The 27667-nt window shown below is 29.2% G+C and overlaps 7 protein-coding genes and 1 long non-coding RNA gene across 16 annotated transcripts; 4 read left to right on the top strand and 4 right to left on the bottom strand.

The window, feature by feature from the left end:
- Positions 1-228: 228 nt before the first annotated feature.
- LOC117161577 (homologous-pairing protein 2 homolog) lies at positions 229-1327 on the bottom strand. Of its 3 annotated transcripts, none has more exons than XM_033343214.2 (3): positions 1129-1327; positions 796-1017; positions 229-735 (listed from the first exon to the last, which is right to left on the bottom strand). In XM_033343214.2, exons 2-3 carry the CDS (start codon positions 943-945, stop codon positions 286-288), a joined length of 600 nt encoding a protein of 199 aa, XP_033199105.1. In that variant the 5' UTR covers positions 946-1017; positions 1129-1327; the 3' UTR covers positions 229-285. The 3 variants fall into 3 exon arrangements, with proteins under 3 accessions (XP_033199105.1, XP_033199104.1, XP_076480068.1); XM_033343213.2 differs by having other exon boundaries at positions 796-1014; XM_076623953.1 differs by lacking the exon at positions 1129-1327 and having other exon boundaries at positions 796-1090.
- A 614-nt stretch (positions 1328-1941) lies between these two features.
- Positions 1942-7601, top strand: LOC117161568 (dipeptidase 1). 2 transcript variants are annotated; one of them, XM_033343199.2, is made up of 11 exons: positions 1942-2086; positions 3644-3797; positions 4266-4428; positions 5207-5490; positions 5713-5770; positions 5845-6021; positions 6101-6191; positions 6445-6520; positions 6608-6755; positions 6839-6957; positions 7039-7601. In XM_033343199.2, exons 1-11 carry the CDS (start codon positions 2035-2037, stop codon positions 7076-7078), a joined length of 1362 nt encoding a protein of 453 aa, XP_033199090.1. In that variant the 5' UTR covers positions 1942-2034; the 3' UTR covers positions 7079-7601. The 2 variants fall into 2 exon arrangements, with proteins under 2 accessions (XP_033199090.1, XP_033199093.1); XM_033343202.2 differs by lacking the exon at positions 1942-2086 and adding an exon at positions 2656-2783.
- LOC117161569 (ornithine decarboxylase 2-like) lies at positions 7472-11119 on the bottom strand. The gene is made up of 8 exons (XM_033343203.2): positions 10864-11119; positions 10114-10349; positions 9613-9689; positions 9345-9517; positions 8942-9242; positions 8363-8602; positions 7797-8005; positions 7472-7718 (listed from the first exon to the last, which is right to left on the bottom strand). The coding sequence occupies exons 2-8, from the start codon at positions 10301-10303 to the stop codon at positions 7670-7672; spliced, it is 1239 nt and encodes a 412-aa protein (XP_033199094.2). The 5' UTR covers positions 10304-10349; positions 10864-11119; the 3' UTR covers positions 7472-7669.
- Positions 11120-11908: 789 nt separating this feature from the next.
- Positions 11909-15328, bottom strand: LOC117161587 (ornithine decarboxylase 2-like). 2 transcript variants are annotated; one of them, XM_033343237.2, is made up of 8 exons: positions 15231-15328; positions 14526-14768; positions 14031-14107; positions 13763-13935; positions 13360-13660; positions 12786-13025; positions 12210-12418; positions 11909-12129 (listed from the first exon to the last, which is right to left on the bottom strand). In XM_033343237.2, exons 2-8 carry the CDS (start codon positions 14713-14715, stop codon positions 12081-12083), a joined length of 1239 nt encoding a protein of 412 aa, XP_033199128.2. In that variant the 5' UTR covers positions 14716-14768; positions 15231-15328; the 3' UTR covers positions 11909-12080. The 2 variants fall into 2 exon arrangements, with proteins under 2 accessions (XP_033199128.2, XP_076482738.1); XM_076626623.1 differs by lacking the exons at positions 14526-14768; positions 15231-15328 and adding an exon at positions 14222-14300.
- Positions 15329-16558: 1230 nt separating this feature from the next.
- Positions 16559-20324, top strand: Pp2A-29B (Protein phosphatase PP2A regulatory subunit A). 2 transcript variants are annotated; one of them, XM_033343140.2, is made up of 10 exons: positions 16559-16712; positions 17065-17256; positions 17688-17907; positions 18010-18170; positions 18250-18405; positions 18500-18771; positions 18855-19049; positions 19176-19419; positions 19484-19727; positions 19844-20324. In XM_033343140.2, the coding sequence occupies exons 1-10, from the start codon at positions 16629-16631 to the stop codon at positions 19846-19848; spliced, it is 1773 nt and encodes a 590-aa protein (XP_033199031.1). In that variant the 5' UTR covers positions 16559-16628; the 3' UTR covers positions 19849-20324. The 2 variants fall into 2 exon arrangements, with proteins under 2 accessions (XP_033199031.1, XP_033199032.1); XM_033343141.2 differs by having other exon boundaries at positions 19839-20324.
- Positions 20317-25549, bottom strand: LOC117161535 (uncharacterized). 4 transcript variants are annotated; one of them, XM_033343143.2, is made up of 11 exons: positions 25231-25549; positions 25111-25159; positions 24687-24875; positions 24358-24597; positions 24036-24275; positions 23449-23544; positions 23110-23378; positions 22927-23025; positions 22523-22787; positions 22208-22452; positions 20317-22124 (listed from the first exon to the last, which is right to left on the bottom strand). In XM_033343143.2, the coding sequence occupies exons 3-11, from the start codon at positions 24825-24827 to the stop codon at positions 21971-21973; spliced, it is 1749 nt and encodes a 582-aa protein (XP_033199034.1). In that variant the 5' UTR covers positions 24828-24875; positions 25111-25159; positions 25231-25549; the 3' UTR covers positions 20317-21970. The 4 variants fall into 4 exon arrangements, with proteins under 4 accessions (XP_033199034.1, XP_033199033.1, XP_076480827.1 ...); XM_033343142.2 differs by lacking the exon at positions 25111-25159; XM_076624712.1 differs by lacking the exon at positions 25111-25159 and having other exon boundaries at positions 25320-25549.
- On the top strand, positions 25452-26162 carry LOC143303639 (uncharacterized). The gene is made up of 2 exons (XR_013060150.1): positions 25452-25591; positions 25678-26162. It is a non-coding gene; the product is annotated as an uncharacterized LOC143303639 (long non-coding RNA).
- Positions 26163-26522: 360 nt separating this feature from the next.
- cype (cytochrome c oxidase subunit cyclope) lies at positions 26523-27553 on the top strand. Its single transcript, XM_033343146.2, has 3 exons — positions 26523-26679; positions 27135-27295; positions 27375-27553. The coding sequence occupies exons 2-3, from the start codon at positions 27135-27137 to the stop codon at positions 27442-27444; spliced, it is 231 nt and encodes a 76-aa protein (XP_033199037.1). The 5' UTR covers positions 26523-26679; the 3' UTR covers positions 27445-27553.
- Positions 27554-27667: the final 114 nt, after the last annotated feature.

Here is a 27667-nt window from a genome sequence, read left to right as displayed (position 1 = left end):
CATTTATAAAGTATTATAATAAATAAATCTATAAATTACACAAAAAGTGACTTATAACAATAATTATTAGTTACTAGAAAATAGCTTAAAATATAAATTAATCTAAATTATTACATATACAAATACATATACAAATACATATACAAATACATATACAAATACATATACAAATATATATACAAATATATATACAAACATATACCTCACATATAAATAAAATAAAATTGATAATGTTAAGTACAATTTATATTTTATTACATTAAAGAATTTATAACACACGTGTCATTAAACAATTTTTAGATCTATTCCTATTTCCTCGTATAACTCTGTTTTACTACTAGGATAGTTATCCAATATACAATCTAAAATATCAGTGCATAGGCGTTTCCGTTTTGAATATTCACGTGAATATTCATTTAGTGCTTCCTCTGCTTTTCTTTTGGTTTCAGTTAAATCTTCAGTACCACTTGCTTCCATTAGTCCATCCAATTTATTTGTCAATACTTCAATTCTTTCTTTAAGCTTAACTTTCTGTTTCTTTGCTTCTTCGATTGTAATGGAGGACTTTATAGATAACAATAAAGCCTCCTGTACTTTAATTTCTTCTTGAAGCTCTTGATACTTGCCTTCAACTTCATTTGCATGACTTTGTAATTCTCTGTTCATCCTCATTAATTCATCCATATCGTGAGATGTATCCTGCACTGGACAATAGATCTTCTGTTTTCCATAAACCTGATGCAAAAATCTTTTGGTTAAATTAATGTACTCTTATATTAATAATGAATATCTTACTTTTTCAAATATCTTTCCTTCAGCAACCAATTTATCTATAGCTTTTTGTACAGCTGTTTTGCCATATTCGTTATGAAGATTTGAAACTAAGTCATTAATACTATAAGGTCTGTTTTGTGTTTTCATATATTTATATACAGTGTCCGTCATTGTTATCAATTTAGTTTATTCCTTTCCTTATGTATTACATTTAAACTACTTTCACAGGTTATTTGATACCTACTTGAAAAGTTTCATTAAATAGGATACTAACTATAGTATTTAATTTGAAATGAAAACACATTATGAATTGCATTCATTATGAAAATTAATTTTGTCGTACATTATTTTTACCTGTATTAAAAAAATTAACACACTTATAACATTAATTAACAATTAGTACTTTAGATTCAAGCGTTATCAAAAATGTTTACTAGCGTTTAGATTAATATTTAATATTTTTGTTACTCAGAAAGCATAAAATTATTAACTATTTTTATTCTTATTTTTTGTACTTCACTAATATTACTTTGAACATATCTACGCAGCAAGCGTTTTTACTAAATCTATAAATCACGTGACTTCCTTCAGCGTTTCTAGTTAGTGATTGAAAGTGCGGGAAATTTAATTACTGCAATTCAATCCATATATATTAGTCAATATTACATAAAATATCGAGTACATAAATAATATGATGTTTATAGAAATTAAAAAATAATCCCAAAACTATTTATTCTTCTTATGAAAAAAACAATAAATTATACTATTTTGCAAGTTCTATATCGTACATTGCATATGGCAACAATTCGTTTAATGTTATAATAACTGATCGAATGACAAAAAAATTATTTATTATCTTCAATTATTTTTACATTTTTATAAATGTAACTAGCAAATTAAACCAGATGCTACTGTGATATAACACGCGTAATACGTTACGCAGCGTACTGTACTTATTGTCTCAACCAATGCAGCGTTTATTACTCTTGATACCTTTATAGAGTCATAAAACTGAAACATTACCATCTTTTTGCTATAGTATGTAATATATTTACGACACTCGACATACTTTAGTAAACAGAAGACAACGTACGAACTTTGAATCCAAACAGGAATATGAATAAATATCTTGAAGCAAAATCTGGAATGTATGAAAGAGTAATCTATTGGACCCTATTATGTTCGCTTATATATGCAGATAGCGTGGCGTGAACAGAAATTGCACGTTAAAGACGTAGCTGAACGAGTTATCTTCAGAAGATGGGAGTGAATAGTGTCACCGAAGAAACGTTCCACTCTACATCTACTATGGGTGAATTAATCATTCTACAGACGCATTGGATCGTTTGTCATTGCTCACATATGCTAAATCTCCATTACGCTACTGTAAACGTTAATGAACTCGAAAATTTTCGTGTAATTACATCCTTCCTACAATTAATCCTATTTGCTAATAAGTTACATGTCTATATATTACACGTTTATTATATTACATTATATCATTCCATTATGTAATAAAGTAACCTGCTATATGTGTACACGTGTGCTATATAACATTATATTGTCTTAATAAATTTTAATAATGCAGCTTCGTAAAGACGTATATTAATTACTGTCTTTTTAATTTTGATAAACGTTACATAAATAACATTAAACTATTTAAAAGTATTCTAATGACTGGAGTAATTTAAAGAAACAAGTAATTTATTAATTTAAAACTTTAATTATAATTTGCGTTAAAAATTTATACGATATAATTATTTCCAATTTGAGAATTCTTTAAATTTAAATTTCTTAACCCCAAGAAATTAAAAAGTCTATGGTTAACTTAATCAAATCAAAGAGATAAAGGGATAATAAGATAAGAATGTTAGGTTTTGAGTGACCTCTGTATTTACTGTGCGTGTAAAGATTTGATTTGAAAGGGTTCTCAGCGAGTCAGTTGCTTACGAGAGCTCATTGAGAGTACAATAAAACTAGTTTGGCCAGTTTAGTGAAGGAAACAACCTGTGCGTAATTTGATAGAATTTTATAAATATTAGTATGTAAATATACATGTATATGCACTATTAGTACTATGATTCCTAAACTCGGTATAAAATACTCCTTCCTGAAACATGTATGTAACAAACGTATTGAAAAGAAACGTATTGCATTATTGTTATCAAACTATCACGGTATTGTTATCAAATACAATCTAACAACCTCGGCATCCTCACTTTTTTCGTTTCTTCCTTCATGTGAAGTTTATAACAGAGAATTACGTAAAAAATTATCAATCATGTTTAGGTATAAATATCCTTTTAATTTAATCTAATAATAGAGATCATTAAATGTGTAAACATTTTGCTTTGCATTTTTCCACTTCAATAACATATTGAAATTAATAAATAAATATCATTTTTTATTAATATTTACAAATTTATTACATTACTTGATATTAATGAGGGTAATGCGGGTTATTTGACATATCCAATTACAAAAATCCTCTGTACGGTTCGATGAACTTTTTGCTTTAGCGTTACCGATTAAAATTATCATACAACATGTGTATTTAATTATATCACGAAATTAAATATTAAATTTCATGTAATCTGAAAATTATTGAATACTATCTGTAAATTGTTTTACATCAGATTACTTCTCGTCTGATTTATATTATCTGATATGAAAAAATTTAATTTGTGAGTAAGTAAATATATCAAATGTCATCCTGAACTACAAGTAGTTCGATACGTATAATTGCCTCTAATCAATCATTGGCGCATTCAAACAGAAAATTATCGATTGCTCTGTAACATATAATGTCAGCAACATACAAGAGCCTTTGTCAGTATCCGCGAAGTAACTGTTGTTGAATGTTGTCCAGACTGCTTAGCCAAGTACTGCACGAAGAAGATGATTTACGTGAGTGTTGCGGTGAGCTCGTCGCTGTTACTGTTGCTAATTGGCCTAAGCGTTGGATTAAGCATTAGCAGTTTCAAAGGAAGCGACGCTCTTACGTCGGCACCACTCATCGACGGGTAAGTGATCTGAAATATTATCATCATAATAAAAAACACAAAATATACGGTAAATATATAAATATTAATATACAGTAATGAAAAATTTTTGAAAACATAAGGGATTTTATAAAAAAAAAAACTGTGCATACACGCTTTAATAAATGTTATCTATAATTTGGGTCTATAATTTATTGTAATAATTAGGGAGCATCGCTAGCGAAAGACTACTATCGATATTAATATCGATAAATAAATTTTTATTATTAATCAGTTACAGGCTGGTATGATCGATTGTTACCATAGTGAATTAATATGCAGATAAGTTGAAGTATTAATTAATAAATGATGATTATACGAGGCTTGAAATATAACAACAGATTATTGTATTTAATTGGATTAGTATTTACTAATCTTTACTGAGACAGATCTTCTTTTTTGTATTTTAGTTTGTATATATCTAATGTGATTTTTAATTCTTTATTTCAGCCACAATGATTTGCCTCACAACTTGTACAAATTATTGAACAACAACTTAGACAATTTCAACTTCACACAAAACCTGACCGACGATGAATTATGGGGTAAAAACGTATGCAAATCATGTTACACTGATCTTGTCCGTTTGAAAAAAGGAAAAATAGGTGCACAAGTAAGTGAAAACACTGCAAATACAAAAGACAGATTATCATTCGAATCTTCATTCTATCACATATATCTTGAAATAGATTAATTGACTGATGGATTTTCGTTCGTTGTTAATTAACACAAAGCCTCTTATCATTTTAGACCACATGTCGAAATACGTTTTGTTGCAATATCAGACTGGCATGTGATAATGCATGAATTTCGTTTTGCGCGTAGTTTCTACGGGCGTAAATTTTGTTAATCTCTTTATTCTTTTTCAAACTTATTTTTACTCATTTATAATTAATATATGACGTTTGATATATGATATTTGAGAATTAATTGATAATATAACTGGAAATATTAATGGTTAACATTTCGTTGAGTTATACTTATCAGAAACTATAGAAATGCGATAATCGATTCATGTCTACATGATTCACGCAATAATTTTCCATTATATGAAACATAGTTATAGCTATTCGCTATATGGCACATAAATAGTGCCTCCCATTTAATAGCTAAAATACAATTAGATATAAAATTCATAATAAGCTAAAATAAAAAAAGAACTGCTAGACTATAGTATGTATGGGAAATACTATTACATCATACTGTAGATTGTATTATCACTAGTTTGTATACTTCTCATCGTCTCCGGTATTAATGTCAACGCGATCGATATTTTATATTATGGTAGTAAAGTAAATTATGAGGTTCCAAGTTTTATTAATGTGTAATTCTAGTCCTTAAATTTTTTTAATTTGTATAATAATAATAATGAGAGTATAAATAAATTTCAGTTCTGGGCAGCGTACGTTGATTGCTCATCGCAATTCAAGGATGCAGTGCCACTGACAATGAGACAAATCGATGTTATCAAAAGATTAGTCGCTAGATATCCAAACTACTTGCAGTTCGTAACGGAAGCTAAGCATATCGAACAAGCATGGAATGATGGAAAAATTGCTTCTTTGATCGGTGTCGAAGGTGGTCACTCTATTGATTCTAGTTTGGCTGTTCTCCGGCTCTACTACGAACTCGGTGTGCGTTACATGACGCTGACTCATATGTGCAACACTCCATGGTATATTACATTTTTGATCGATCCAAAAAGTTTTAATATGTCATCGAACTTTAATATTGACTAGAAAATCGAATTCATAAAAGTAAAATTTTCTATTGAAGAAATAAAATATTTCTTAGCAGACATATATTTTGCGATAATGGATAAATAATCTTTTCATATTTTATCTATAAAAAAAAATAACTTCAAAAAAATTAATAAACGTGTTTTTTTTTAACGAAGGGCTGACGCATCGGTGGTGGACGACACGTCTGTCCACAACCTTACGAAATTTGGTGAAGTACGTCAAATTTCATTAATTTCTTCTTCTTATGTCCATTTTAAAACTGTATGAATTTTATATTTCAATTATAGGCTATCGTCTACGAAATGAATCGATTAGGAATGTTGGTCGATTTAGCGCATGTGTCTCATAACGTTATGAGAAAAACACTTTCAATAACGAAAGCTCCTATTATGTTCTCCCATTCATCTGCCTTTAGCGTTTGCCGTAACTACCGTAACGTGCCTGACGATGTCCTCTACATGGTTGTAAGTAGATCTTTATTGTTATCCTAAATGGTTCATGAAATTGTGTAACAATAAAATATAATTTTGCGCGCATTTTCAGAAAGAAAACAATGGTATCGTAATGGTAAACTTCTATTCAAATTTTGTAAATTGCAATTGTTCGAGGAACGCAACTATCCAAGACGTTGTAGGTATGACATTCGAAAAACTTCAATCTCATGTTTGGTGTAATATTTAATTTCAGAAATATTATTTAATTTCGTTCACATGATAATTTCGATTGCATTTCTATATAAAGTTTATCATAATTGCACATTGAATTAAACGCATTTCCTATTCACTCGACTTGTTTCACTTAACAAAATTGAATTAAAGTTTCAAGACAGGTATCCTTAACAAATTACTGTCCTTATCGTAAATAGTTATCTATTTGCCTTTTTGTAGATCACATTAATTACATTCGTAATCTTATCGGAGCTGATCATGTTGGTATTGGAGCGGACTACGATGGTGTAGGATCGTAAGTATAACGCCAATACTACAAATCGCAAAGTTTAATGTTATAGAAATAAGCAGGATTCATAGGAGTATGAATAACATATTTCAGAATGCCAGAAGGTTTGGAAGATGTTTCTAAATATCCAGACTTATTCGATCGCATCTACGAAAGTGATGTGAATCCAAAATGGACCAGAGAGGAACTTGAAAAATTAGCAGGCAGAAATTTGATCCGTGTACTACAAGCCGCGGAAGAAGTATGTTAAAGAATATAATCAGAACGATGTCTGACAATAATTAAGGAATCATTAAAAATATAATTATTTTTGTGTTTCCAAAGGTAAGAGACTCATTGGCAAAATCAGAACATCCACGACAAGATATCATAGATCAACAAGACATTTACGAAACTGAAACAACGAGTAAACTTCAACCAGGCTTATGTAACACTGCAAAAGAGTAAGTGCATTCATTTAAAAAATACTTTCGTTTGTTTAATCTTTATGCTTCATTTATTTACATAAAATCTTATTTATATAGGTGGATTGATTTTGTAAACCATAATAAATCACGACAATAATATGGCATTTATTTAAAGCGCAAAGACATGGCACAACATTTTACGAAGAAAAGATTTATTTCTATACGATGATAATACGTAAGATCAATCTGTAAGCAATAAAAATGTAAAATACCGAAAAGTTATTACGATTAACTAATGGAAAACGTATTTGTCGTAATCCATTCATTCTATTTTAATAAAAGTATTTATCAATGGCTAAACCTCTGTCAACAGAAGCTTATAATAATATAATGCAATTTTATTCTACATTAATACGATAAATAAATTTTATAATAAAATACATATTTTCAGTGTCGAACAAATGATGAACAAGAATGCATTGCTATAAACATAATTCTGTATGCACATACATTAGTCACATTAATTAATGTACATAAATAAGGCAGTACGTTATGGTTCCAACAAAATACTTTTATTTTTCATACATTTAAAATTGAAGAATGTAATATATTACGATATTTATAACAAAATAAATACATCATATAAGTATTGTAATTCAATAAATAATTTTATAAGTAAATTTAAGTTCGAAATAGTATCTAACCATATCGTTATTGACTGGTCCTTATTAATCTATTCTCCACTCCGTTATTCCTGCGATTTTTGCATTCTCTTTGTGTAATCAATAAATTTTTTCCTAGAAAAAAACAATCTAGAATATTTCAAATACCTTTTTACATTTATTTTGTAACTTACTCCACACGTTTATACCAACCATTGGCTTTTTCTAGCACACGGATGTACTTTCGGCGGTGCAAAACCATTGAATGAAGTACTGAGACATATGCTATAGGATCCAATATCCATCCAGGCTAACCAATCACCTTGGTGAAATTCTGGCAGCATTACATTTTTCAAGATACAATCCATAGAGTCTAAGGTAGGACCCCAAACGTATGAAAGGAATTTCGCATCGCTCGCTGGCTAAAATATATTACATAAAATACGGAAGTCGATAGGACATAGGACTTAGAGTTCATCCCTGTGCCCAATTGTACCCAGCTGGTTATCCCTAACGTTAGAAGCTGCTAATGCTAGCTGTTATTTAGACTAAATATAACCAAATATAGCTTTAATAATAAGTTCACAGCACAACTGTCGATTTCAGCACAACTTGAAATAAATTGTCCCTTTACTTATGATCGTAAGAAATTTTTCAGATTATAATATCGATAAGTTCTTGACACGAATCAACCGAATCATTTGAATAAGGACTTAAGGGAGAAGATATTTGGATTCCAATTCTGTATTCTATATTATATGGATTATTAATAATTCTACCTTATACACTGGTATCGGTAGTCTCTCTTTTAAGTTCAACATTTCCTCTATAAAACCGTTGTACACTCCACAATTCATATAATACATTCTAACCATTCCATTCGCCTGACGAACAACCTTCTTTGTGTGCACGAGTGACACCAAAGTGTATGCCGATGTTGCATAATATTGTCCCGGCTCGCTGATGATCGAGATACTCGGGTCGATGTCCTCGATCTCGTTGTTAATACATCTTGCAATCTGAGTGTTTCCGAAACGATAATGCAAATTTAACCAATTCAGCAATTCGACAAAAGAAACAAATACGAATTAAGGTAAAGTATGAGTTTCGATCGAGTCACGCATGCATGACATTGATCAACTCAATAAATTAAAATGCATAGAAAAATGACAATTGCTAACATTTACTTTTAAACCGTTTTTGGGATTTACAAATAATAATAAATTTATGAAATTTGAATACTAATTGTGAACCTACATAGATATCATTGAATGATGTGAAATTGATAACTTTATGAGAACTGGAGTTGTTCAGTTTGACTTTTATGCGGCTCAATTCGAAATCTAGCAAAAGCTCACCTCGTCGATAGAGTTTCCTCTGTTACCAGGAAATCCACCGCCGATATCGATCAATTGAACGTCTTTACATCCAATTTCTTTAGCAATCGAGATTAGTTTCTTACACGTTCTGATTCCTCTAACGTAAGCGTCTGATTCAGAACATAGACTGCCGACATGGAAACTAAAGCCCCATAATTTTAAACCAAGGCTTTTTGTCAAATGTATCAATCGAACTGCTTCTTCGTCCGGATCGCAACCGAATTTTGTTCCAAGTGATACCAGAACATTTTTGGCGTCACATCGAATACGAATGATTACTCTATTGATTGTGAAAAAAATAATAAAGATTATTTCAATGAAGTCGTTCTAAAATATTGTATAGTTCATTAAAGTAAATCTGATTTATCGCTGCTGCGCTTACTTCGCTTCCGGAAAAATGTCCTTTATCTTAATGATTTCCATCTCGCTGTCGACGGTCATTTTTTTTACATTCATCGTTTTGGCGAATTTAATATGGGTGGTCCACTTAGCCGGATTCGCAAAGATTATCCTGTTTGGAGACACTCCTAGTTTCATTACCATTCGTATTTCTTGCTAAAAAAAAATGGTGGCAGAACTTAACGTATTTTGCATGTAGATGTAACTATAATAATATTGTATCATTTAAGAAAAATTGGTTGAAGATATACTTGGGATGCACAATCGAAATTGACATTCATAACTGCCAAAATCTTTAGGAGAAACGGATCGGCATTGCACTTGACGGCTAAAATACCAAACCATATTAAGAATGAATGATAAGTTACATATTCTTGTATACAATAATTTCTAGATTTTGATTTCACTTTTAATTTCATTATCTCAAGCGAAAAGGATCTACCTGTCTTTAATAACAGGAAATATTAAGTAATAATAAAAATGTTTTACATCCTTTGTGATATAATTTGCAAACAATGTTATATTTGAATTTTACGAATTAATAATAAAATATTTCGTCCGTGTTATTTCTGAATTTTATGCCTGAGTGATACAAATAATATCTGATGAATGGTACGATAATAACATTAATATAACGTTCTCTAGAAAAAAGACATATCTTTTTGAATACTTCTAAATTATCAGATGTACTATACTAACAGGAATAGAACATTTCAGACTAATAGATTCGAGATCGAGAACTCTTATTTTACCATAATATGGGACAATTCTTGGCATCTTCGCGATCCAATTTTGATGTTTCTGCATCACGTCAGCAACATCAAGAACACAGAACGGTTCTTCCGTTGATTCATGCTCTGTTTTAATAAAACTTTTGATTATGTCTGTATTTTCGTCCGTATCTTCGAATACTTTCACTTCGTCATAGATCGAGTGTGACATCTTAATAGATTCGAATTTTCCCTGGATGTTGTGTACTCTGGAAAAACTGAAATTTCCTTTACATTAAGCTGCGACATAAGGATAAAATTATTTCCTTCCGGATATAAATTTGATTTGGTTCACAATTTGTTCAATAATTTTCCTTTGATTTTAAAAACTTGAATACCATTTGTATGATGATGCAAAACGAAAAAAGTGCAATTATTGGTAGTGACAATTTTGAAGAGGAATTACTGCAAATAAGAACTGTGAAATGAAAGATATCACAAATAAAAATTAATATCTGAAAGATTGGGATTAGCTTAACTGATCAATTAAGTACATTGAAAAAATTCACTTTGTGAAAACACTGGGGGAACTATGAGGGGAAACTACGAGGGAACATCATTGTTAGCTACTAATTTATATAGGTATATGCGATGAAGATGATATTATTTGATAGCTGACGTAATAAATTATATATCTTTGCACGTTATTTAGTTTTGACTGCTGTTTCTGTTTGGCAATGTATACGTATCTTCTTCTTATCAACTTTAAATTTATAACAATATAGTAGTTACCTTATTATTCTTTAATTTTTTATTAATACTGTACCCACTTTATATATTTTATATTTATATTTATATTTTATATTTGATTTCTGATCGTCATTTATATAGTTTGTTTTATGTATGTGTTTAACGTTGCTTCAATAACGTATAATTGTCACAACTATTTTCTCAACAATTCGAATATATATTTCATTTCTCTCAGCAGTATTGAACCACCTAATATCGAGTCCTTAAACAAAGTACGATAGTTTCATACTGCTTGTTCATACTACGTTACCTGATATAAGTAAGAAATTATTATATAACTATATACTAAAAAAAGGCATACAGGATGTGTCACCTTAAAGTTGAAGACTATGTATTTTCGATACTGTTAATTATTCCGCAGAACATTTCAGATAAAAGTTAAATAGCTACAGGGAAAACGTATTCTCATGTATGAGCTTCTCTTTAAGTGTGGATATTATATTCTATAAGCGTAAAACTAGTAAGTAATTAACTTACTTATGCCGGAAAGCTTTTAACTTAATAGTTATTTTAACTTTTATTCTGTGAAACTTATCGTATGAAAGACAAAAAAACGCAAGGCACTACTTTTATATTTGTTTTCCTTCTTTCATGCGATAAATCTTACAAAATAAAAGCCAAAATATCGACTAAACTAATAGCTGCTGGACATAAGTGGGATAGTAATTTTGTTATAGAGAATCTCCAGCTGCATGAATTAATGTCTTAAAAAATACATGATTCTACCGAAAGAGGCAATGCTGACCTAAAATTTACCCACATACGTGGACACTAATGACATATAACCCTGAAGACAATCAAATTTTGTCTCAAACATTTATCGATATAATTAAGATTATTGAAAGTCTTTCAGGATGAACTTTTATGTAACTCAACCTGCGTATTTTCATACAAAACTATGCCGAAAAAGTATGCACCCATACATTTTTTATATACACGAATAAAATCGTCGTCTTTTAAGAATTAATTATATTTACATACGTCTTTTTCATATTATACAAGACTGGGAAATATTTTATTTACACACTTAAAATTCTGGAATCTAATATATTATTATATTTACAATCAAATAAGTTCACCATAAATTTTTGCAATTCCATACATAATTCCCCGCATAATTTTATAAATAAAGTTAAGTTCGAAGCAATATCTAACAATGTCCATATCAATTGGTTTTTATTAGTTTATTCCGGCCTCCGTTATTCCTGCGATTTTTGCATTCTCTTTGTGTAATCAATAAATTTTTTCCTAAAAAAAAAACAATCTAGAATATTTCAAATTCTTTTTTACATTTATTACTGTAACTTACTCCACACGTTTATACCAACCATTGGCTTTTTCTAGCACACGGATGTACTTTCGGCGGAGCAAAACCATTGAATGGAGAACTGAGACATATGCTATAAGATCCAATATCCATCCAGGCTAACCAATCACCTTGGTGAAATTCTGGCAACATTACATTTTTCAAGATACAATCCATAGAGTCACAGGTCGGACCCCAAACGTATGAAAGGAATTTCGCATCGCTCGCTGGCTAAAATATATTACATAAAATACGGAAGTCGATAGGACATAGGACTTAGAGTTCATCCCTGTGCCCAATTGTACCCAGCTGGTTATCCCTAACGTTAGAAGCTGCTAATGCTAGCTGTTATTTAGACTAAATATAACCAAATATAGCTTTAATAATAAGTTCACAGCGTAAAGAAAACAATTTGTCGATTTCAGCACAACTTGAAATAAATTGTTCCTTTACTTATGATCGTAAGAAATTTTTCAGATTATAATATCGATAAGTTCTTGACACGAATCAACCGAATCATTTGAACAGGGGCTTAAAGGAGGAGATATTTGACTCCCAATTCTGTATTCTATACTATACGGAATATTAATAATTCTACCTTATACACTGGTATCGGTAGTCTCTCTTTTAAGTTCAACATTTCCTCTATAAAACCGTTGAACACTCCACAATTCATATAATACATTCTAACCATTCCATCCGCCTGACGAACAACCCTCTTTGTGTGCACGAGTGACACCAAAGTATATGCCGATGTTGCATAATATTGTCCCGGCTCGCTGATGATCGAGATACTCGGGTCGATGTCCTCGATCTCGTTGTTAATACGTCTTGCCACCTGAGTGTTTTCGAAACGATAATGCAAATTTAACCAATTCAGCAATTCAACAAAAGAAACAAATATGAATTAAGGTGTGAGTCTGGATCGAGTCACGCATGCATAACGCTGATCAACTCAATAAATTAAAATGCATAGAAAAATGACAATTGCTAACATTTACTTTTAAACCGTTTTTGGCATTTACAAATAATAATAAATTTATGAAATTTGAATACTAATTGTGAACCTACATAGATATCATTGAATGATGTGAAATTGATAACTTTATGAGAACTGGAGTTGTTCAGTTTGACTTTTATGCGGCTCAATTCGAAATCTAGCAAAAGCTCACCTCGTCGATAGAGTATCCTCTGTTGCCAGGAAATCCACCGCCGATATCGATCAGTTGAACGTCTTTACATCCAATTTCTTTAGCAATCGAGATTAGTTTCTTACACGTTCTGATTCCTCTAACGTAAGCGTCTGATTCAGAACATAGATAGCCGACATGGAAACTAAAGCCCCATAATTTTAAACCAAGGCTTTTTGTCAAATGTATCAATCGAACTGCTTCTTCGTCCGGATCGCAACCGAATTTTGTTCCAAGTGATACCAGAACATTTTTGGCGTCACATCGAATACGAATGATTACTCTATTGATTGTGAAAAAAATAATAAAGATTATTTCAATGAAGTCGTTCTAAAATATTGTATAGTTCATTAAAGTAAATCTGATTTATCGCTGCTGCACTTACTTCGCTTCCGGAAATATGTCCTTTATCTTAATGATTTCCATCTCGCTGTCGACGGTCATTTTTTCTACATTCATCGTTTTGGCGAATTTAATATGGGTGGTCCACTTAGCCGGATTCGCAAAGATTATCCTGTTTGGAGACACTCCTAGTTTCATTACCATTCGTATTTCTTGCTAAAAAAAAATGGTGACAGAACTTAACGTATTTTGCATGTAGATGTAACTATAATAATATTGTATCATTTAAGAAAAATTGGTTGAAGATATACTTGGGATGCACAATCGAAATTGACATTCATAACTGCCAAAATCTTTAGGAGAAACGGATCGGCATTGCACTTGACGGCTAAAATACCAAACCATATTAAGAATGAATGATAAGTTACATATTCTTGTATACAATAATTTCTAGATTTTGATTTCACTTTTAATTTCATTATCTCAAGCGAAAAGGATCCACCTGTCTTTAATAACAGGAAATATTAAGTAATAATAAAAATGTTTTACATCCTTTGTGATATAATTTGCAAACAATGTTATATTTGAATTTTACGAATTAATAATAAAATATTACGTTATTTCTAAATTTTATGCCTGAGTGATACAGATAATATCTGATGAATGGTACGATAATAACATTAATATAACGTTCTCTAGAAAAAAGACATATCTTTTTGAATACTTCTGAATTATCAGATGTACTATAATAACAGGAATGGAACATTTCAGACTAATAGATTCGAGATCGAGAACTCTTATGTTACCATAATGTGGGACAATTCTTGGCATCTTCGCGATCCAATTTTGATGTTTCTGCATCACGTCAGCAACATCAAGAACACAGAACGGTTCTTCCGTTGATTCATGCTCTGTTTTAATGAAACTTTTGATTACGTCTGTGTTTTCGTCCGTATCTTCGAATACTTTTACTTCGTCAAATATCGAGTGAGACATCTTAATATATTTCGATTTTCTCTGGACTACTACTCGATTTTCTATTGTGCGCTCTAAGAAAAGGGAAATTATCTTTGGATACGACTAAATAAGCCGAGATGTAAGGAGAAGATTATCTCCTTCCAAATATGTTTTATTCAGTTCAGAATTTGTTCAATGATAAGATTTCTTTGGTTTTAAGAACTTGAATGCGGTTTGTATGATGATACATAACTTAATGAAATTATACTTTCTAAAGGTGGAAATTCTGGGCGAAAGATGCTGTGAATAAAAACTGTGAAATAAAAAATGCCACAAATAAAAATCAATGTATATAGCTTGACTAATCAATTAAATAAATTGAGAAAAATCGTTCGAACAAGAAATTGTAAGTTATTAAGTAAGAATGTAGGGCACCTGCTTAAATCGAAATAAATTTAACCACACTATAAGGGAGCATGGTTATTAGCTACTAATATATATACAACGAACGGAATATCATTTGATAACCGACGTAATAAATGATGTATACTTACACGTTATTTAGTTTCGACTATTCGTTTTGCTTGCCGATGTACACGTGTCTTCTTTCTGCCAACTTTAAATTTTCGATAATAAAATTATTACCTTGTTATTTTTATCTCATTTTTATCATTTCTCATTAATATTGTGCCCACTTCATATTTGGTATGAACAATGCTCTCAACGTTTTTGTATAACTGTTACAGCTCTTTCACTAATAAAATAAGTATTATATCTTTGTCAGAAGCATTGAATCGCGCAATACTGATTCGTTAAACAAGATGTGATAGTCCCATACGTTGTTGCCCTATATAAATAGCAGATTATTATGTACATACTGATAAGACGTATATATTTTCATAAAAAAAAGAACTCCGAAAAAAGACGTATGTATATATATTTTTTATTTGCACGATTAAAATCATTATCTCTTAAGATTATATTATACATACATTAAAGACATTTTTTATACATACATTTTGCATATTAGTACTAAGAAATATTTTACTTACGAAAAAATAAAAAATGGATATCCAACAAAAAGAAATAAACATTGTTGCTTACATTGACACAGTAATTATAATAAAAAAACAACGATATCCTAATGAAAAGATTGTAAAAGGAGTAATTGCTTATCGAAACTGGAACATGTACTTCATATCTCTTTTTTTTTTATTTCTTTTCCCATTCATTGACTAACTAGTTATTCGTTAAATTCAAAATACCAGAATATTTATGAAAAAATACTATTGTTGATCGGATGATCAAACTGGAGATGATAAAAGCAAATGTAGACGAATTAACTGATAAAAAGAAGAAGAAAAAGATGATAATATTATGTTTTCAAGGATGTGAATGTAGTGGCTATAAAACATTTTTCAATGAAACACTTTCTATTATGTTTCATATTTCACTTACAAAAAATCAAACCTATATATATATATATATATATATACTATTATATAATCTTAAAAAATTGATTATGGTACAAACATATATTCATATAAAAATTATCATCTTTTATGTTTTGCAATTCATTATATTATTATTTCTTTAAAATAAAATTATAAGATAGGACCATACAATAGAAGATAAATGTCATTAATAATATGCAAACTTCTTGACACCTAATAAAAAGAAAAAGTCATTTCACCCTATTTTAAAACATACGAACCCATTGAAAGTATAAAGTAATTGTAAATTGATTTATTAAACATAATTCAAACGTTACTGTAAATCGAGATGAAATATGTGACAGAATAGATTTTTCTTTCGCAGAAGAAGAAGACGAAGAAAAGATTTTACATGTGCCGCTAGTTCTCTGTAATAGTAACAACCATCAGATGGCGCAGTAATGTGAACACTACTTGAACACACGGGAGTTTCCAAGCTCTGGTGTGATCGGCAGCAAAATGGCAGCGAGCGACTCTACTACGGACGACAGTCTTTATCCGATAGCTGTTTTGATCGACGAACTAAAAAACGAAGATGTACAGGTGATTCTAAAAATGCTCGAAATCTATATTTTATAATTGCAAAGTAATAGACTTGCTGTACCGCCTGCAGTCACTAGAAAAAACAGAGTGTCAAGGCGGCTACAGTGGTAGCGTACAATTCGATAGAGTATTCCTTTAGTCTCCTGTCATCCTAAATATTCTCTTTTCAATATCAATACATTCAATATTATGATCTATTTGTATAACAATGCTCACGTTAAAAGCTTTGAAAATTCAAAACTTCAATTTGGAGAGATATATTTTGTTACTTGAAAAAGGGAGGCATTGGTGATGATAATGAGTGAATCATAGAGGCTTGACCTGCACATTTATGGAATTTTTCTTGTTACAGTTACGGCTGAACTCAATAAAGAAATTATCTACGATTGCCCTTGCATTAGGCATTGAACGAACACGCAGCGAATTAATACCATTTCTAACTGAGTCTATGTATGATGAGGATGAAGTTCTGCTAGCTTTGGCAGAACAACTTGGACAATTTACTCCTCTTGTAGGAGGTCCAGAATATGTACATTGTTTATTGGTATATATCGTTATTTATTTTTCATTCAACAGCTGAACTAACAATAATATTTAGACAAAAGACGCCTGTATACAGTATATAAGTTAGTAATTAATCCAGTAAATAGATATTAAATCAGTTAACTTTTTTTCATTGTCATAGAATCATTTTTCATAATTGTAATTCATATAAAGCATGTGCTATATTATAACAAATCATGTTTGCATAATTATGCATATGCATATAGTGTTTCAAATAATAGATAATTACTTTGGAACATTAATGCTAGCATATTATTTTTATCATTGTATACTTGAAACAAAAGAAATTGATTACAATAGAGATAACATTTAGCTTGAGACATTTAAGATTATACTTTAGATATTTAAGATAATACTTAACAAAAAGTTCATTATTAGTAAACTTTGTAATAAAAATTTATTTTAATACAGAAACCTTTGGAGAGTTTGGCAACAGTTGAAGAAACTGTAGTTCGAGATAAAGCAGTGGAGTCTTTAAGAACTATTGCTGCTCAACATAGCTCAACAGATTTGGAGGAGCAATTTGTTCCTTTGATACATCGTTTGGCAACAGGAGATTGGTTTACATCAAGAACATCAGCATGTGGTTTATTTAGTGTCTGCTACCAACGTGTTAATCCATCAGTTAAAGGTAGAACATAAAGATAATTTAGATTTTAGGAAATATAAAAAGATTTGTTCTCTGTTTCCTTATATAAATATAAATTGTCTTCCTCTTCTTTTTGTTTTTTAGCATGTTTACGAAACCACTTCCGTAACTTATGTCAAGATGACACTCCAATGGCACGACGATCTGCTGCTTCACATTTAGGTGAATTTGCAAAAGTTATGGAAATTGAATATGTAAAGGCAGATTTAATTCCGATGTTTGTTATTTTGGCTCAAGATGAACAAGTAAGATAATACATAACAAACAATTATTCTATTAATTTTAAAATATTCATATCATTAATATTTACATCATATTTTATAGGATTCAGTACGTCTCTTGGCAATTGAAGCTTGTGTTAGCATTGCAGCATTATTACCACAAGAAGATGTAGAGCAATTAGTTATGCCTACACTTAGACAATGTGCAAGTGATCAGTCGTGGCGTGTACGTTATATGGTCGCAGATAAATTCACAGATGTAAGCTATTTTTACATATTTTTCTTATTTGTAGTAAATATTTAAATAATATTAATTTTGATTAATTTTAATCAACTTCAATTTTTATTTACAGCTTCAAAAAGCTGTAGGTCCAGAAATTACAAAAACAGATCTTGTACCAGCATTTCAAGTACTATTAAAAGATATCGAAGCTGAAGTTCGAGCTGCAGCAGCTGACAAAGTGCGCGACTTTTGCCAGAATCTTGATAAATCCAATCAAGAATCTATCATTATGACACAAATATTACCAATAGTTAAAGAACTTGTATCAGATCCAAACCAACATGTAAAATCAGCTTTAGCGAGTGTTATAATGGGTCTTAGTCCAATACTTGGAAAATACAAGTAAATATATATATATATTTATTTAATTATATAAATATGTTTGAAATAATGTAATAATAATACTAAATTTCTTAAATTTGCAGTACAATCGAACATTTGTTACCATTATTTTTATCACAACTCAGAGATGAATGTTCAGAAGTTCGCTTAAATATTATCAGCAATTTAGAATGTGTTAACGAAGTTATTGGCATACAACAACTTTCACAATCTCTTCTACCAGCTATTGTAGAATTAGCCGAAGATTCGAAATGGCGTGTAAGATATGCCATCATAGAGTAAGAATTTTTCAAATATATTATGATGTTAATATAGAAATTATTGAAATTAAACTTTTTTTATATAATGTAAAGTGTAATGTACATATATATATATATATATATATATTTATTTATATGTCCTAGATACATGCCATTGCTAGCTGGACAACTTGGGGTAGAATTCTTTGATGAAAAACTAAATTCCTTATGTATGACTTGGTTAGTAGATCACGTTTATGCCATCAGAGAGGCAGCTACGTTAAACTTGAAAAAACTGGTAGAAAAATTCGGCCCTGAATGGGCACAGAATACTGTAATACCTAAGGTTTTAGCAATGTCAAGGGATCAAAACTATCTTCACAGAATGACATGTTTATTCTGCATCAATGTAAGTAAATTATTTCATTTTTTATATAGTAATTTATAATTTTTCTATCATTCGCTTTCCCTAGGTATTGGCAGAAGTATGTGGTCAAGAAATAACAACGAGGGTGATGCTTCCGACTGTCTTAGGAATGGCCACTGATAATGTTGCTAATGTACGATTTAATGTTGCTAAAACTCTTCAAAAAATTGGACCTTATCTTGAACCTTGTGCTGTACAAGCTCAAGTAAAACCTGTACTTGATAAGCTCAATACAGACAGTGACGTGGATGTCAAATATTTTGCTTCGGAAGCAATTGCAGGCATCGCAGGTAAAACTTTTATTATTTTATTTCATACAATACTACTCTTCAGAAAAAATCTGTGATTTTTATTTATTACTTTTAAATTACATTTTGTATAGAATACATACTGTGTTTCAGCGTAGGTTGAACAAAAAAAAACTGCATTTAAAATTTATCCATCAATATACAGAACCTCAGTCTCAAGAAGTAACCTGGAGCAAACATTTACACTTACACATGGCAACAGGTAATATTATTGCACAGTCAGAGCAGATCTAATGTCGGAAAAGAATATAAATATGAAATTAGTAGTTCATATTAAACGATATTTTAAATTCTGTTGTATCTGTATATTTATAATTATATTACTTATTATTAAATATTGAATTTAATTGGTAAAATGTATTCCTTATACGTACCTAAATAATGATCTAAAAAATAATATAGTAATAAAAGGTACTCAGAATCATTCCTAAAATCAGACACTTCATTATAATCTGCTCTTCCACATTCATTGATCAAAAATTACTTTATCTTTTAATAATCAGTATTTTAATTTGGTACATAACATTGTTAAGTATTGTAAACATAACAATAAAATTAACAATGAATAATGTAATTTTATTTTGGCCTTTTTATTTAATAATCAACTTGGACATTGTACAGTCTGTATCTTCGCGCTTATTATTATTTTTCTCTACCTGAATATACTTATAGTGCTGATATTAATATTTACTTATAGTTTTTTTACATTTCTATAGTATTTTTTAGTTCTATCAAATAATGTATTAGAAAACAACATGCTTAAGTTTCATCCGCAGGGCAATGGAAATGATAACATATATCAAAAATTTTGAATTTTAGAATTTTGAAAAATAAATTAGTTAAATTAAATTTAAACATATTTATAATATAAGGTAATTTATAATATAATTGTTTAAACAACATATACTTTCAATATAAATTTCTTACATTAGCCGATTTATAATAAAAAAATATATATGATAATGTTATTTTTTGATCACAATAGTTTAACACTTTACATTAAACAGATACTTTTATCAGTATTACTTAACAAGGGATTACTAATTATTAACACTTACAAATATATCTTTTAACAGTTATTAGTAAAACTACCCCGCGCGTAATAGCATGTTAGCTTTATAATAAGTTATTAAAACTAGAATATTTTTGTACTACTACAAAAAATGCAGCGAAGAATGATTGTTAGTATTACAATATTACATAACATATTTCTTTCCAAGAAATGGAAATATATATCACTCGTTAATTATGATACTATATATACATTCTATAAAACTAAGAGACATATGAAATACGAGTATTTTCAAACATGAAATTCATATATCGCGGAAACAATTCGTATTTTATTTACTTGGAACTGTCACGCGTCAATGAATTATTTATAAAATATTTATCATTATTCATAATATTTCTGGATTTCATAAAACCATACATGTAGTACGTATGCAAACTGCGCGTTCATGTCATAAACAAATTTTTATAATTAGAATGATCTATCGCATATACTATTGCATATATTATATTTTTTCTTATAACATTCCACAATAAACATTGAGCCAATTATGTGCATTTAATGCTGCAGTAAAAGGAAAACATTTTGTTTTTCCACTCTTACACCAAAAAGCATATTAGTTTCAAAAACAACATAAAATTAGATATGTGCTCGTTATTTTTATAATGGTAACATTCCATTCTACAAAATTATATTTATTTCAACTATTACCATTTTGCATATCTCAATTTATAATCTAAATTTAAAGTTACATATTTGCAAACTCAAAACTAAACTATTTTGCTTAAATAATATACAATATATAATTTTTATATAAAAGAATGCTCTTTTCAAAATTATTTTTTCATTTCCATTCTAAAAATATTGTTTTGAATAATGAAAGTATATATTTGTTGCCAAAACTGAAAGTAATAGACAAGATTTAAATTTATGGTAACTTATTAACAGACTAGTTGTAAACCATAAAAATATTTGAGAATCTAATTGTTAAAAGAGTAGTAGATTATTGTGTGATTTCCACAATTCGTTAAATAACTACCAACATTAACTCTTAGATAAAGAATGGTAGAAAAATGTTCAATGTATGATATATGCAATTTTGCATACTTTTTACATGCATGTAATTGCAAAAATTTCTTTCTAGCTTTGTTTGCTAAATTTTCTTACAAATAAAGACAAAATATACCTTACATCATTAATGATCAAATATCGATTATATCGTGGCTGTTTCAGATTTTGCCAAGTCTACACAAACTGTATGACTAATAGTTGAAACATGTGCATTTCCGTTACTATCAGAACTAATAATATTTAAAGATGAAATTTTGGCACGTTGATATGCCACAACTGTGTTTAAGCTTAAAAACCTAAAAATAAATTTTCTCATAAATATAATATATAACGATACATGTAGAGTGAACATAAATATCAATATTTATTAATAATTTACCTTATACAAACATACATAATCAACAATGCAGTACCAGCTGCAAGCATTCTGATAATTGGACCTTCTACTAATTGAATGAGAGTCCAAGCAGCAGCTGATGATCCACACATGGTTGTGACAATGGCCATAGTTTGCAAACAATGACGAGAAGTTATACCATTTTGCCAGTCCAATTTACTTGCATGTTCAACATTGTAATTTGTACCACACACTTTGCAAGTAAGACTGTCAGCATTTATAGAACTCTGAAATGCATAGTGCACATATGATAACATGATAAGTACCTCTACAAAATGAAAATATTTTATATTTTACCTCGACCAACCATCGGCGCAAACAATTGTGATGAACTGCACTCACATCACCTCTACATTGGCAAGGTTGTATTAATGGACCAGCATCTTGCCTTTCACTATCGTAACAGATCCAACAATCTTTGCTGTTAATTGATGTTCCATCCGAAAAAAGTGCAGTATCTTGTTCTGCATTTTTATCTTGTAATTCTATTTCTTTCATGTATTTCGAATGATCTAATCGTTTCAAAAGACGCTTTGGATTTAAAATCCACAGCTGTTCAGGACTAAAATGAAATGAAAAATAATTATATTTAAATAATAATCAAAATAACAAAAAATTAAAATAGCATGTTTATGGAATTTTATATCAACATACTTTTATATTATTATATTATTTATTAATAAATAATACACAATACAAACCTAAAACAATTCCATAGCACACATGGAAACCATAATATTACGCCTACTTCAATAATACGGAAAACAATATCATGACAATTCCTACTATATAAAGGAACTCTGTAATAAAAAATATGTAATGAATAATTATTAAGTATAAAAGAATGTAATTATATCCAATTAAGACATTATCTTCATATTTACTTTGCTTTCCAGAATTCGCTAAGTGTTTCACTGCATAAAAATCCAACAATAATAAATAACATGAAAGCTTGTGATAATAATCCTACACGTGACTGATGCAATTGAGAAATATTTATTTGTTCTTGCACTTGAGATAATTGTGATGTACTTGGAACTGGATCAAATAATTTTGCAGTAACTTGTTCTTCAGCATTAACTTTTAAATCAGAGACTGTACGTTTATTCAAAATTGTACTATTTTGATAATCATTCAAGAAACCACCTCGAATCTAAGACAAAGTTACTTTAATAGAATGCTTATTTATTCATTATTTATAATAAAAATTTCAAAAAACTTACTTTAAAGTACACTTCCACTCCATAAATTAAGAAAAATATCACAACAATAAACAAGAGCACTGCATAGCAACCATTAAAAACATGGGTGTAAAAGCTCTGAAAAAGATCATTTTGAGTATAATGAATTAAAATTACTGATAGTGTAGTAACAGATTACCTAGGAACTAAAAAATAATTAGCCACTTGCGCTACCAATAAACTCACAGTTGCGCGTGCCGTGCGCTACAATATAACATGTTACTTTGTCGCCTCACCACGTCTGCGAGTGCAATCTTTTAAGCAGTGTCTCAGCGCATTGGTAGGGTCTTACATAAAGAATTTTATATGGATATCAATAAATACTCACGGCAACAATAGCATTTTATTTATTAATAATCTACTACTATATGATAGATTATTACAAACGAACGATCTGACTGTTAGTCGACGTGCAGCACACATCATTTTTATTTCTGCGAGAAATACCTATCGACGTGGTATACACGTCACTGACGATTTTGGAACAAAAGCATCTTGACATGCGTGACACTTCTTTCTAGCGCAAGTGGTTAAAAGTCCACTACTATATATATTTTTATTTAATTCACCTGATCTTCTTGGGAATATATTTGAGTAACAATAAATTCTGCTAAAAGCAGAGAGTATGTTAATACATTAAACACAGCAAAACCTATGAATGATTTTGAAAGAAACTGTGGTTTGTCCCATGACATATTTCTTAAGTGAAATACTTCAGCCCAGAAACAAACAATTAAAGAGGATCCACTTAAAACAAGTGGATAATATGCAGATAATAAACTTCTGGACCATCCTTCTTTAAATGCAGTCTATCAAAAGATAAGTTTAATATTTTATCATTATTTAAAGAAGATTTAAGATCTTTAATAATACATTTTGTATAATATTTACCGGCGATGTAAAATATGCTCCTCTTATCAATGATGCGAGAAATACAATAAAATATAAAACTTTTTGTGTTGTGACTCTACAAGCTCTAAGAAAAGATGGTGCTTTCATTTTCTGCCATTCTGCGATGATACACATAATCAGTTGTATTAGACATACAAATGCCAGCATAAAGAATATAGTTGCGAATGCAATGTAGTAACTTAAATTTGGAACATGACATTCTAATCCATCAAACTGAATCTATGAAAAAAACATAAAAACTATAGTCAAAAGTACAAGAAATGGACTAAATATTATCTAATTATAATGAATTACAATTAAAATATTACCTCGCATAAACAAGTACCATTATGACATTCTCCATGTCCAGAACAATTCTCATTGCCACAAGTATCATTCCAAGCCATCATCCCAAACTTTACTAATAAAGTTAATGGATTTTGAGTACTCAGAGCAATCATTTGTTCCATGATCGCAGTATGTAAGACTGACTGTTTTTACACAGTCGTCACAAGAACCTGTTAAACATAAGAAGCAAATATATAGATATCTCCAAAATATTAAAAAAATAACAAACAAGAAAATGTCAGATTACAAAATCTATAGATATTAATAATATAATGAAATAGCACAAAGAAAAAAAAATTTTTTGATGAACTTTTTTAATGATGAATAGTACAGATGTAAACAAAAAATATTATGAAAAGGATAGTATATCATAAATTAAATTACACAAACTGTTATATTACGTACCACAAAATTAGTCCATAAATAATATTCACAAACAGTTTTATAAATCTAACTATAAAGTAACAAAAAAACATTATAAGCTAGAAAAAATTGAAACATCACTTTGATATAATCCAAACTTACGAATAAATCAAACAATTCACCCTTGACACTTGTGCTTTTTATTCATATAGATGTAATGAGACAGTCCAAGTGTAGTCGTAACTATATACCTACGCAACAACTTAACTCTTCGTCAACTATCACTATTACTGCTTACTGCATTTTTAATAAATATTGACATTAGATAAAACGCGAGAGTTACTGTCACTAATCTTTTCTTAGCATTTCAAAGTTCAAAGGTAATTAAACCATTAAAGAAGACACATCACCAACGAATACACTTAATTATTATAATGTTCTTTGTTAGTACTGCAAATTAAGTGATCTCGTTTTTCTTTCACACACATCCACCTTTAATAATAATAATACAAGCATAAACCAGGTATGAGATAGATTTGATATCTACTATTTATTTTTGCGTCGCATGTTTTAGAAGCCTGTAAACCATAAACTTCTTTACCATTTTAGTCTTATCTGTGGCTATACCAAAGAGCTTATATTTTGTATAAACAAGGTATAAAATGTCCTTGTTCAACATACATACTACTGTTGACTGAGAAGTATTACATATTAGACATATCCTACATATGTGAATCAATGAATAACTTTTGTACATTTTTAAAACACTCTTAAATTTTGTAGATATTTCACGATATAATTTGATTATGTAAACATTTTGGAAAAACATACGATTAGCGAACCAGACTATATATATTTTCCAAATAAAATTATTTTCATTATGCACTGGAGTTTTAATTTCAATTGCTGTTAATGCTCTGATCTTATTTTGTGATAAATTTGTGAAATTAAGAATCACGAAATCATTAAATCATATAACAGAAATGCATTGACTATTAGCTCTATGTTATACCTCGTCTATGGACTAGATCCTTTCATAGAAACATGTATATTATTTTCTTTAATTTTGTAAAAAATATACTTATGCAAACTCATTCTGTCTTTATTTTTATTTCGCCCCAAACATTTTAAAATATTTACTTTTCAAACACTCTTAACAGACTATATTCTCCCAAAAATTGCTAAATTGTACAATTAAAAAAGATATCACGATAAATATTTATATATACTTTTACGTTTTAAACAATCTTATGATAAATTTACAGTAAGAATATTATATAATATTTAAAAGACATTTCATTATATATACAAAGTTTATATTCACAGTTATTTCGGTTTATTTTTGAGTTTAAGATAACAAATGCTTTTTTTACGATAAAAGATATTTTTTTTAGTTTATATAAGAAAAGTTTCATTTAATTGAAATTTAAAAATCACATGGGTTATAAAGGATTGATTGCAGAACGCATCTACAGTTTAATAGTTCACAGTTTGTCAGTTTACGAATGGTTTACAAGAGGTTCCGGCTGATACAATATCGACGTGACTTCAAAGTATAATACGTATATAGCTTGGAGTTGAGTGGAATAGTGTATAATTTGCATTATTAAAGTATGTAAACAATCTTTTCTTTAATGATCTTTGCTTATTTTACAATTAAATTAATTGCCATTTTTATGTAAATAGGAAAGGTATCGAATGTTATGTAATATGTTTCATATCTGTACTAAGATTGCTTTTAAACTATAGATGTTTCAACTATTTTAATATAATATGCTAAGCGTTAAGAGATTGCTTCACTATCCTAAAATATATTTTTCTCTAAGTATTATATGTTATTATCTAATACATAAATTTTATTAATCAACATCATATTGATTAAACTGACTAATAATACATCATGGAAAAATAATGTTAATATTTATGGTAATAACAGACTGTAAAAATGTTTATTAAAATGTCCATCATATAGAAATATTTGCTTGTAAAAGGAAATACATATTTAAAATTATATTTACATAATATGTATGTAGTACATATATTATTATGTGAAAATAATATTTCAGATGTCAGAAGGAAGATTACCAAAACCTCAACTTCGTAATCTTCATGTGTCAAAAGTTAAGAAAAGTTTAGGGATAGTGACAGTACTTTGTGCTACTGTTGGTATAACATGGAAAACGCTTGTTTCTGATGTATATGAACGGAAAGTTGAAGAATTTTACAAGTAATTGAAACATCTTAAACGTTTTAATATTTTGCTTTTATTTCTCATACATTTATTAATATATTCTATTATGTTCTAGAACATATGATCCAATGAAATCATTGCAAAGAATGAACGAAGCTGGACTTATGGAATCTTATAATCCATAATTATAATACAAATATATATAATGCAGACTAATAAAATAGTAATGGGATTAATAAAATCTTATTTAAGAAATTATATACATGTTTAGTGAATAAATGTTATATAAAATAATTACATAATATCGAAACTCCTATGTTTTAAATAAATCTAAGGACTTTTATATATAAAAGATTGTGTATTTGGTTTAAACTATTGCTTGTGGTATATGAACATAATTATTTTTAT

The sequence above is a fragment of the Bombus vancouverensis genome, chromosome 2 (assembly GCF_051014615.1).
Source record: "Bombus vancouverensis nearcticus chromosome 2, iyBomVanc1_principal, whole genome shotgun sequence".
NCBI lineage: Eukaryota > Metazoa > Arthropoda > Insecta > Hymenoptera > Apidae > Bombus > Bombus vancouverensis.
This window is presented reverse-complemented; position numbering and strand designations above follow the sequence as displayed.

What these genes read in the sequence shown, in the direction of transcription:
- LOC117161577 (XM_033343214.2), bottom strand. Translation starts at nt 945, where the DNA reads ATGACGGACACTGTATATAAATATATGAAAACACAAAACAGACCTTAT. An exon ending in AAGGAAAGATATTTGAAAAA is followed by an intron (nt 736 to 795) that starts GTAAGATATTCA and finishes TTTTTGCATCAG; the next exon opens with GTTTATGGAAAACAGAAGAT.
- LOC117161568 (XM_033343199.2), top strand. Translation starts at nt 2,035, where the DNA reads ATGGGAGTGAATAGTGTCACCGAAGAAACGTTCCACTCTACATCTACT. An exon ending in AAGGAAAAATAGGTGCACAA is followed by an intron (nt 4,429 to 5,206) that starts GTAAGTGAAAAC and finishes AATAAATTTCAG; the next exon opens with TTCTGGGCAGCGTACGTTGA. An exon ending in GACTACGATGGTGTAGGATC is followed by an intron (nt 6,521 to 6,607) that starts GTAAGTATAACG and finishes AACATATTTCAG; the next exon opens with AATGCCAGAAGGTTTGGAAG.
- LOC117161569 (XM_033343203.2), bottom strand. Translation starts at nt 10,303, where the DNA reads ATGTCACACTCGATCTATGACGAAGTGAAAGTATTCGAAGATACGGAC. An exon ending in AAGAATTGTCCCATATTATG is followed by an intron (nt 9,690 to 10,113) that starts GTAAAATAAGAG and finishes TTGGTATTTTAG; the next exon opens with CCGTCAAGTGCAATGCCGAT. An exon ending in ATTTCGATTGTGCATCCCAA is followed by an intron (nt 9,518 to 9,612) that starts GTATATCTTCAA and finishes ATTTTTTTTTAG; the next exon opens with CAAGAAATACGAATGGTAAT.
- LOC117161587 (XM_033343237.2), bottom strand. Translation starts at nt 14,715, where the DNA reads ATGTCTCACTCGATATTTGACGAAGTAAAAGTATTCGAAGATACGGAC. An exon ending in ATTTCGATTGTGCATCCCAA is followed by an intron (nt 13,936 to 14,030) that starts GTATATCTTCAA and finishes ATTTTTTTTTAG; the next exon opens with CAAGAAATACGAATGGTAAT. An exon ending in TGTGCTAGAAAAAGCCAATG is followed by an intron (nt 12,130 to 12,209) that starts GTTGGTATAAAC and finishes TTTTTTTTTTAG; the next exon opens with GAAAAAATTTATTGATTACA.
- Pp2A-29B (XM_033343140.2), top strand. Translation starts at nt 16,629, where the DNA reads ATGGCAGCGAGCGACTCTACTACGGACGACAGTCTTTATCCGATAGCT. An exon ending in TAAAAAACGAAGATGTACAG is followed by an intron (nt 16,713 to 17,064) that starts GTGATTCTAAAA and finishes TTCTTGTTACAG; the next exon opens with TTACGGCTGAACTCAATAAA. An exon ending in TTTTGGCTCAAGATGAACAA is followed by an intron (nt 18,171 to 18,249) that starts GTAAGATAATAC and finishes CATATTTTATAG; the next exon opens with GATTCAGTACGTCTCTTGGC.
- LOC117161535 (XM_033343143.2), bottom strand. Translation starts at nt 24,827, where the DNA reads ATGGAACAAATGATTGCTCTGAGTACTCAAAATCCATTAACTTTATTA. An exon ending in GAGTGGAAGTGTACTTTAAA is followed by an intron (nt 23,379 to 23,448) that starts GTAAGTTTTTTG and finishes ACTTTGTCTTAG; the next exon opens with ATTCGAGGTGGTTTCTTGAA. An exon ending in AGCGAATTCTGGAAAGCAAA is followed by an intron (nt 23,026 to 23,109) that starts GTAAATATGAAG and finishes TTTTTATTACAG; the next exon opens with AGTTCCTTTATATAGTAGGA.
- cype (XM_033343146.2), top strand. Translation starts at nt 27,135, where the DNA reads ATGTCAGAAGGAAGATTACCAAAACCTCAACTTCGTAATCTTCATGTG. An exon ending in AAAGTTGAAGAATTTTACAA is followed by an intron (nt 27,296 to 27,374) that starts GTAATTGAAACA and finishes ATTATGTTCTAG; the next exon opens with AACATATGATCCAATGAAAT.